Source organism: Geotrypetes seraphini, chromosome 8 (genome assembly GCF_902459505.1).
Source record: "Geotrypetes seraphini chromosome 8, aGeoSer1.1, whole genome shotgun sequence".
In the NCBI taxonomy this organism is placed as follows: domain Eukaryota; kingdom Metazoa; phylum Chordata; class Amphibia; order Gymnophiona; family Dermophiidae; genus Geotrypetes; species Geotrypetes seraphini.
In genome coordinates, this window is record NC_047091.1 from 114215748 (window position 1) to 114226299 (window position 10552).

A 10552-nucleotide genomic window follows, 5' to 3' on the forward strand; every position below is an offset into this window, starting at 1 on the left:
AAAGATTGGGCATCTCTTCCACTGCCGGGGAGGTGTGTCGGTTGGTGGCGGGAGAGATTGGGCATCTCTTCTTCTGCCGGGGAGGTGTGTCGGTTGGTGGCGGGAGAGATTGGGCATCTCTTCCACTGCCGGGGAGGTGTGTCGGATGGCGGCGGGAGATATTGGGCATCTCTTCAACTGCCGGGGAGGTGTGTCGGTTGGTGGCGGGAGAGATTGGGTATCACTCCCGCTGCCGGGAAGGTGTGTGGGTTGATGGCAGGAGAGATTGGCCATCTCTTCTACTACCGGGGAGGTGTGTCGGTTGGTGGCGGGAGAGATTGGGCATCTCTTCCACTGCCGGGGAGGTGTGTCGGTTGGCGGCGGGAGAGATTGGGCATCTCTTCCACTGCCGGGGAGGTGTGTCGGTTGATGGCGGGAGAGATTGGGCATCTCTTCTACTGCCGGGGAGGTGTGTCGGTTGGTTGCGGGAGAGATTGGGTATCACTCCAGCTGCCGGGAAGGTGTGTCGGTTGATGACAGGAGAGATTGGCCATCTCTTCTACTTCCGGGGAGGTGTGTCGGTTGGTGGCGGGAGACATTTGGCATCCCTTCCACTGCCGGGGAGGTGTGTCGGTTGGCGGCGGGAGAGATTGGGCATCTCTTCCACTGCCGGGGAGGTGTGTCAGTTGGTGGCGGGAGAGATTGGGCATCTCTTCCACTGCCGGGGAGGTGTGTCGGTTGGTGGCGGGAGAGATTGGGCATCTCTTCCACTGCCGGGAAGGTGTGTCGGTTGGTGGCAGGAAAAATTGGACATGTCTTCCATTGCCGGGGAGGGGTGTCGGTTGGCGGCGGGAGAGATTGGGCATCTCTTCCACTGCCGGGGAGGTGTGTCGGTTGGTGGCGGGAGAGATTGGGCATCTCTTCCACTGCCGGGGAGGTGTGTCGGTTGGTGGCGGGAGAGATTGGGCTTCTCTTCCACTGCCGGGGAGTTGTGTCGGTTGGTGGTAGGAAAGATTGGACATGTCTTTCATTGCCGGGGAGGTGTGTCGGTTGGCGGCGGGAGAGATTGGGCATCTCTTCCACTGCCGGGGAGGTGTGTCGGTTTGCGGCGGGAGAGATTGGGCATCTCTTCAACTGCCGGGGAGGTGTGTCGGTTGGTGGCGGGAAAGATTGGACATGTCTTCCACTGCCGGGGAGGTGTGTCGGTTGGTGGCGGGAGAGATTGGGCATCTCTTCTACTGCCGGGGAGGTGTGTCAGTTGGTGGCGGGAGACATTGGGCATCTCTTCCACTGCCGGGGAGGTGTGTCGGTTGGCGGCGGGAGAGATTGGGCATCTGTTCAACTGCCGGGGAGGTGTTCGGTTGGTGACGTGAAAGATTGGACATGTCTTCCATTGCTGGGGAGGTGTGTCGGTTAGTGGCGGGAGAGATTGGGCATCTCTTCCACTGCCGGGGAGGTGTGTCGGTTGGTGGCGGGAGAGATTGGGCATCTCTTCCACTGCCGGGGAGGTGTGTCGGTTGGTGGCGGGAGAGATTGGGCATCTCTTCCACTGCCGGGGAGTTGTGTCGGTTGGTGGTAGGAAAGATTGGACATGTCTTTCATTGCCGGGGAGGTGTGTCGGTTGGCGGCGGGAGAGATTGGGCATCTCTTCCACTGCCGGGGAGGTGTGTCGGTTTGCGGCGGGAGAGATTGGGCATCTCTTCAACTGCTGGGGAGGTGTGTCGGTTGGTGGCGGGAAAGATTGGACATGTCTTCCATTGCTGGGGAGGTGTGTCGGTTAGTGGCGGGAGAGATTGGGCATCTCTTCCACTGCCGGGGAGGTGTGTCGGCTGGTGGCGGGAGAGATTGGGCATCTCTTCCACTGCCGGGGAGGTGTGTCGGTTGGTGGCGGGAGAGATTGGGCATCTCTTCCACTGCTGGGGAGGTGTGTCGGTTGGTGGCGGGAGAGATTGGACATCTCTTCCACTGCCAGGAAGGTGTGTCGGTTGGTGGCGGGAGAGATTGGGCATCTCTTCCACTGCCGGGGAGGTGTGTCGGTTGGCGGCGGGAGAGATTGGGCATCTCTTCCACTGCCGGGGAGGTTTGTCGGTTGGTGGCAGGAGAGATTGGGCATCTCTTCCACTGCCGGGGGGGGGGGGGGGGGGCTTGGTGTTGTTGTGTTTTAGGGTTTTTTTTGTTTATTCTGTGCATGTGCCCATCACTATAACTAGCAATGTGCACATTCAAATTTAGCGAGTCTTTGTTACTCTCTGCCAGCCTCATTTGCATGAGTGTTTTTTGGAGAATGACTTGCTTTTTTAAATCACTACTATAAGGGTTGAGATAACAGCCCGCTAGTTTTTTTAGACTTTTTTTTTAATCTATCCCCTAGTCTCTTCTCCAGCTTGTCCTCTTCTAGATGCCATTTCTATTTCCACTGTCTTTTCAGATGGGATGACCAAAACTGTACACAGTACTCATGGTATGATCACACCATAAGAGGCATTAATAATAATCTTCATTTTATTCTCCCTCCCTTCCCAAATACCTCCTGCTATTCATTGTATTTTTTTATACTACTGTATATTGAGTTAGGAATTATTTGTTTGCAATAGCTTCATTCAAGACAATAAAATTGTAACCTGCTGGATGACTGGTAAATTAGCATAACATGCCTTACCTTGATCCCTTATTTCTTAGGTTCCCCGATTAGTCCAACAGATTCTTTTCACCACCTGAGTATTATTTTTGATACATCTCTCTTTTCAACGTCAAGTGTCCGAGGTGCAACAAGCAAGCTTCTTTGCACTTTGCTTATTCAACAGACTGCCAGACTTGTTACTTCTTTCTCTACAATGTCACTAAAATATGGACTTTCCTTTCTGATAACGCAGCCACAGCCTTCATCCACGCGCTCATCACTTCTCACCTAGATTATTGCAGCTTGCTTCATACAGGTCTTCCGCTAAGGCATCTCTCCTCCCTTCAGTCAGTTCAGAATTCTACTGCATGGCTTATATTCCACCAGGATCGTTATGCTAATGTTGCCCCTCTCAAGTCGCTTCACTGGCTCTCTGTCCATTTTCACATATAGTTCATACTCTTCTTACTGAGCTACAAGTGTATCCAATCTGCGGCTCCTCAATATCTCTCATCTCTCCCTACACTCCACCCTGGGAACTCCGATTGTCAGGTAAGTCTCTTGTCTGTTCCCTTCTCTATTGCCAACTCCCAACTCCAGGTGAGTCGCTATGGGCTGATTTTTGGGCTGATTTCTAAACAGCGATCATTATTCAAATGGCTTCCCATTCAAATGAGTTTTGTAGAAGGCAGTCAATATCCCATCTAATCACTCACTTAGAATTTGGCTCTCAGACATGTGCTGAGACAGTTTGCAAAAGCCTGAACAACTGATTGGCAGGGGGAGAGCCCCAAAGTAGTCTCCTGCTACTCAGCTGTTTGGGACTTTTTTCATGCCACAGATGTTGTGTGGGCGTTACACATGCACAATATCTGCCCCGTTAAAAAAACATGCGAGTTGAGCCCCACCCCTCGATGATGCCCCCCCAACAACCAAAAATAAAGAGAGGCGGGAAGGTTGCCCACTCCCTCCTGCCACCACAAAACTCCCTCCCCTGCCAAGCTCAACCGACCCCCCCCTCCTCGCCCCACTGCCCAACCTTTCAAAAACACAGCAGGAGGGATGCCCACTCCCTCCAGCCATGGCAAAAAAGAAACCCTGCCAAAACCCACTCTTCTGAATGCCCATCCTTTAAAAAAAACAGCAGAAAGGATGCCCACTCCCTCCTGCCTCAGCCCCCCCTAGCTCCCCTACCCCATGAACCACCCTTGCTGTCATCCGAGTACAGATGACAGCAGGAGGGATGCCTAGTCCCTCCTGTGCACAGTCCCACCACTCCAAAATGGCAGGCCTTCTTCCCAATGCATCCTGGTATACATGAGGAGGGGTCTTAGGCTCCTCCCAGTGTATCCCAGGATGCACCAGTCAGGGTGCCTTAGGCCTTGATTGGCCCTGGGAGGGGTCTTAAGCATGTGAGCCAATCTCTAGCGCAGCTTGATAAAGGGCCCTTTAATTTTGAAATGATTTAGATTTTATTAATGCACTTTACTGTATTTAACAAAACTTTTATTTAAGTTAATTTTGTTACAAAATCCTTTGTTTAACTTTTATTAGTAGGTTTGTAATGCATGTTTCTTTTTATATTCCCCTCCCCCTTTTACTAAGACATAGTAAAAGTTTCTACCGTGACCCGAAGCGCTAAATGTTCCAATGCTGCTCCAACGCTCATAGAATTCGTATGAGTATAAGCATTGGAGCAGTGTCAGAGCATTTAGCGCTATGGGCCACTGTACAAATCTCTACCTTGGCTTAGCAGAAGAGGGTCTTTCTTTTGTTTGGGTTGATAAATGTTTTGACTCTTTGACTCTTTCGTAAAACAGTGTAGCAAATCTTAACAAAAATTAAGTATAATTTCAGTATAGTCCACAATGGCATCAAGATTATTCCCTATATGCATCACTTTGGTTCACACTGTCATACAAATAATAAATCAAAAGTTAAAAAAAAAAAAAAGACTAAATTAATTAACCAAAGAACTGAAATTTGTAAATAATCAATTGGGCCTAAAAGATATCTCTTCAACAACCTAACATCAGCCCCAAAAAATTATATGCCTTTTTTTTTTTTTTTTTTTAAGAAAAACATAATGGCTTGCAATTTTAGGTGACCTAGATGTGCATCAAGACCAGTGAAATGGATAGACCAAGTCCTGGATGAGGGTCTCCAAACCTTCTGGTGGCTTTAGGGAGCTGTTCTCGTTGCTTTTAAACCCCATCCTACATTTTGTGTTTGCTAGTCCCTGTGCAAGGAGAACTACAAAATCCCCAGATGGTGCTTAGTTAAAAAAAAGTACCTCATGACACAGCTTTGTGGTCACCCATGACCAGAGCTGGGAGGCAGGGGGAGGGGTAGCAGGAGTAAAGAGGCTGTATGTATGGGAGCAGAGCAAGCACTCAGCTAAGTCTGGGTCCGTTTGTAGTGCTGAGAAAATCTGTGGGAGCCAATTAAAAAAGAATGCTAACTAACCCAAAGAGAGTATCATGCTATTGCTACAAACACCCATGACCTTTGCAGGGACCGCCTCTTTTTAACAAGTGGTTATCTTCTTTGGTGGAAACGAGGGCATAGGAACGCTTAGGTTGTGGGGCCAAGAGAAAATGGCTGATCTCTCCACTTTTAGTTTGTGTCTTAAAACTTATAAGTAAAGGGTAAATTGATTTCTTTTTAAATGCTGATCCCCACCTTCCCCGTGCTAACTATATACCGTAGGCTATTTTAAACACTACAATGAATATACACACCCACCCCTCCCCCATGCACATTCACTAGTTTCTTGGAAAGAACTCCCGGGAAATGTGTCCACATGCATCCTCCTCCCCCCCCCCTTCCCAGCACGGAGGCTGGCTCCGCCCTCTTCTCCCTGCCAGATCATAATAGGAAAGAAGCATTCAGACACTGGCCCTTTCTCCAAGGCTCTGACCCAAGCTGGAACGTGACCTCACCTCCCCAAACACACACACGTTTTTTTTTTTTTTCTCTCTTCCTTTGTAACCCTTCGGCCCCTCCCCCTCCCACAGCAGCAAAGTCATTTCTGTTTTCCAGGGAAAAAAAAGAAGAAACCCTTTAGATTTCATAGAATGTATCTCCTAGTATCTGCCTCTTGAACCCACCCCCTCAAATTAAAAAGCTTTCTGATTTTTTTTTTTCTTTGTACGTTTAATCTAAGAGCGTGCGAGCAACTAAGCATAAATGCAACTGCTTCCAAATTGGGTTGGGTTTTTTTTAGGGGGGGTTCGTCCAAACGCTCACGACCAGCACGTGTTTGGTTTTTTTTCATACGAAGGTCTCGGTTTCATAACGTGCCACGAGTTCTCTTCTCCTGCCACACACTCTTGCCACGCCTACCCCCTTCATGGCGTTGCCACCCCCACCTTATTCCCCGACCCCTGCCAACAGAGCAATGTAACGGCAGGGAAGGTCGGACCAGCCCTTCTGGATATTAGGCCTCGGACCCCCCCCCCCCCCACACACACACACACACACACACATGCCACCATTCTTAACGAAGTAAGTCAACCTGAGCAAATAAACTGCTGGCGGTAAAGCCAGGTATTTCCCCCGGGATTCCTGCCCTTTTTTTTTAATTGAATATCCAAATGCAATGGTTGCACGTTATCCGCTCTCCTTTCGGGAATTTGGAGGCGCAAGAACTCTACACCCACCCGTGCCGTTGCATATGAAACAATCATAATGAATCCTGCCATTTAATAAAAATTCAGATTGACCACATTTTCATCTTTCTTCTGGTTAGTTTGCAGAGAAAATATTTAGTAAGGATACTTATCCTGATCGCCATAAGGTGGGGATGGGAGTAGGAGGGGGGGGGAAGGTGATTTATCTACAAAAGGTCAAAAAGGAAATCGGGAAAAGGGGATGAGCGGCAGGTTGGAGGAGGATGAGGCAGGGCTGAAGCGTGGAGGGAAAGGGAGAGAAGGTACTTGATCGGCGTTTCGCATGGACCCCCCACCCCCACCCCACTAAATCACGTAATAGAGAGGAGAGGAGAGCAACGTTAGAACTGGGAGGGAGAAGCTGAAGTGGGCAGGGTTAAACTGGAGAGTAACTGACTCATTAAAGCATGGAGGGAAAGGAGAGCAGTGCCAGCCATAGGATGCCCCCGTGCGAGTTTCAAACAAAATAGGGGAGTGGGGAAGCGATCCTGGAAGTAAAAGAAAACCTGAAGTAGGGGAGCGGGTGGGTGAAAGCGCACTTGAGATCGACCGAAGGGGCAGGGCGGAACGTGATCTCGTGCCAGGACTAGCTGCGCGCGGCTGGATTCACAATAAATGGAGCCTTGGGAGAATCGGGGGGAAGGGCGGGGGAGGAGAGCTGAGGGGGCTCAGCTGGGCGGCAGTGCCCAGTTCGACGGGCGCGTTAAGCAGGTAGAAAGGTAAAGGAAGGGGAAGAGCGCAATAGGGCTCAGAGGACATTGATAAGTGCATGCAGGAGGGCAAAGGAAGCGGGGCGGGGGCGGAATGGATGGAGGGAAGTGGGCAGGGTGCAATACCTGTGTGGGTCCGCATGTGCGCCTTCAGATGGGACGACTTGCCGTAGACTTTGTCGCAGCCCTGGAAGTGGCACTGGTGCCGTTTGCCCGGCGACGGCTGCAGGCGGAGCAGGGCGGCGTGGCCGGGCGTGGGGGTGGTGGCCGGGGTGTCGGACAGCGTGGTGTAGCCGCTCTCCAGGTCCCCGGCCGAGGACGAGTTGCTGCTCTCCGAGTGGGCGGACATGGGGCGGAACTTGCCCAGGTCGGTGAGGATGTTGGCCACGGCCAGCAGGTTGGCGCCCCCCGTGAGCGTGTCCCGCACCTCGCGGTCCTCGCTGCCCTCGGGCTCCTGAGCGGGGCGCTGCGGGGGCCGGCCGTGCACCACGGCGCCGCTGGAGATGGACACCAGGCACTCGGCGGCGAAGTAGTCCAGGCAGGCGAAGGCGGACATGCTGCTGCTGCCGTCGCGTCCCCCCCCACCACCCCCGAGCGGCGATCGAGGGCCGGATCTCGTCTGCCCCTTCCTCGCCGGGACTCGCTGCAGTCTCTTTGTGTCTAAAAAAGCCGGTTCATGCGCACCGCCTCCGCCCCCACTTCCCACTCCCACCGCCTCCCGAGCGCAATGACGCACCGGCCCTGGCACCCGGGGAGAGCCCTGCCCTGCTGGGAGATGCCCAACCTGCGGGGAGGGGGGTGGGATGGGGAGCAGAGGGAGGATAGACCTTGTGTAGAAGAAGGGGGGGGGGGGCGAAGTGCAAGAGAGGCAGAGGAGAGAACTGAGACCTGCCCTGTTGGGAGATGCCCAGCCTTCAAAGGGGAGGGGTGCTTGGAAAAGGAGAGGAAAATACATCGACACCTACCAAGCTGGGAGATGCCCAGCCTGCACAAGGGAGTTGAGGAGGGGCAGAAGAAGCTCAGACTTGGCACGTTTGGGGAGATCGAAGTGGGAGGGGGCATAGAGAGAGAGGGGGGGAGGGGAAACTGTTCAGCTTACCTGTGAGAGAGTAGCCCTTCTCTCACAGGCTTTATGCAAAGAGCTTAGGACGCATGGAGTGCAAATAGGCTTCGAAGAGAAAAAAACAAACAGGTATTTAACCTTCTGGGATATGGCCAGCTTGCAAAGAGAACTCAGACCTACTTGTCTAAGATATATGGAGGGGGATCCAGAAAGAGAGAGAGGAGATCTGCCTTGCCTCATCTCTCTCCCCCCAATAGCGATTAACTTGTCCTATTTTTCCTCAACAATGAATTTCCTGTCCTATTAATTCTCTTTCTTCTTCCCCTCTTGAAGTCAATCAATTTGTACCTTTGCTTAATCTTTTGTAAACCGCATAGAACTTCACGGTACTGCGGTATATAAGCTGTTATTATTATTATTATTATTGCCTGGAGATGTCCAGCCTGTGGAGGAAGGGGTGGGGAGGGAAAAGAGGGAGCCAGAATCTGTTCTTGCTTGGAGAATTGGGGATATCCAGAGAGAGAAGGCTAGAGACGGAGCCAGAGGAGGAAGAGTAGAGAGGGAGGGAGATGCCCAGCTTACAAGTAGGGTTAAAAAGGCACTCCAGCCTGTCCTTTTTGAGATGGAGAGTGTGAGGTGAGACACAGAAATTAGACCTGTCTGCAGACAGATGCCCAGTTTTAAAGGTGATGGTTAATATTAGGTGCAGAAGAAGCTCATCATTACTAATTGGGGTGGGCAGAGCAATTATGGATATTGAGAGAGACAGATCTCTCCCCTTTAGCATTATGAAGGATCTTGCAACCTGCAGGGACACCCAGAGAGAGAAATGAGCCCTGTCCTGTCAGAGAAGGTAGGGGTAGATAAGCCAAAGAGCAAGATCTCAACTCTGTCTTGCTGTTACCTTCATTATGATTTGTGCTTTCTCATCTCTGTTTATTTGGGTCCAGAGTTCCATCCTTCCTTCCTTTATTACTGGAGGGAGAATCTGAGTGGATTTCAGATCTATTTTTAACTATTTTCTCAATTTTTTTTTAATTCCTCAAACCCCTGCATCCACAGAGCATTAGGAATGGACTGATGTGCTCAAACTTGCTTTATATCCCCAATACTTGAAGTCTTGGCGTGTTTGAGACTTGAAAGATACTCAAACTGAGAACTTATGGTGTTGGAAGAGGGGATGTGTTTCCTAGGACAGAGCATTTGTCACAAGAGCTGAGAGAAGAGAAAGCATGGACCACACCAACAAAATTTGAAGCTGAATTTAAACATTGACCCAACATATCTGTCTGTCATTTCCTTAATAGTCCCCTACCACTTTTAGCCCCCTCTGTGTGTCTGTCATAATTAGATTGTAAGCTCTTCTGAGCAGGGAACGTCTCTTGCGTGTACAATGTACAGAGCTGCATGCACCCGATAGCACTATAGAAATAAATTGTTGTTAAATAAACTGGCACTTTGAGGGGACCTGGTGACATTCCTAAAACAGTTTGTATGCCTTCATAATATCTCCAAATCATTTATTGTCAGATACCTTTCTGCTAATTGCGTGGTTGTTCTTCTGTTTCTTTCTATAACTTTCAAATTTCACACAGGGGGCAGTTATCAAAGTGAGCTTTCACTACTTGATTTACCACAGGAGTTGACAACCTGTGGTATGACAATCCTACAAGTTGCTGACTACCTTGGTAAACAAACAAAGCTGCTTGTGAGCCACTCCATAAGTAGGATTATTCTATAGGCCCAGAGCAGTAGGCCACCAACTTGCGGCGATGATCCTGGCTATGACCTCCAGGGTCCCCTTCTGAAGTAGACCCTCCTGATCAAGCTCCCCACCTCCAAATTATCCTCACCCCATGCCTATACTTTAATTCCCTGGTGGTCTAGGTGGTTCCCAGGCAGGAACATGCCCTTCCAGCACACTCCATCAAAATAGTGCTAGTATGCAAGTACTGCTAGTGGTCATCCAACCCCACCCCTGACCACCAGGAAATTAAGGAATAGGTATGGGAGGGGTCCTTTGGGGTAGGGGGCTTGATTGGGAGACTGTACTTCAGAAGGGCTACTATTTAGGGAAGGGCTGCAAGGAGGAATCCTGGAGATCACAGCCAGGAACATCAGGCCTGATGCTCCCTAGCAGTAAAATAAATGGGGTTATTTTACTATGATTTTGAGCCATAAGGTGACTTGTGGTGTGCACCCAGTGTTCACTGTAAGTCATATTTTGGGAATTTACATAGTAATTAGTTGCTTTACATGCATTTGCATGTTATGCATCTCATTACAATGTAACCCACAGTGACTTAAATATTACTGTGATAGGGAAAGACAAGCTCTGTTAGTGCCTTTTAAGTCATATCAAGGGGCAAATAAAGTAGCTTAAAGCCCTAGTGACAACTAAGCTTCCTCCATATGTGCCGAAACAATCCCTCCGCTCCCAGGACGAAATATGCCTCAAAACGTCCCCTGGTCATGCCCTTTAACTGCAAACCGCAAAGCGACGGTCCTA

General features: G+C 50.3%; 1 protein-coding gene across 1 annotated transcript in view; it reads right to left on the reverse strand.

The window, feature by feature from the left end:
- Positions 1 to 7631, reverse strand: part of KLF16 (Kruppel like factor 16) — a 73324-nt gene extending 65693 nt beyond the window's left edge. The window contains exon 1 of the mRNA XM_033955194.1: positions 7107 to 7631. Within this exon, the coding sequence (XP_033811085.1) occupies positions 7107 to 7536 (430 nt within the window). The 5' untranslated portion in view covers positions 7537 to 7631. The remainder of the gene's footprint in view (positions 1 to 7106) is intronic.
- Positions 7632 to 10552: the final 2921 nt, after the last annotated feature.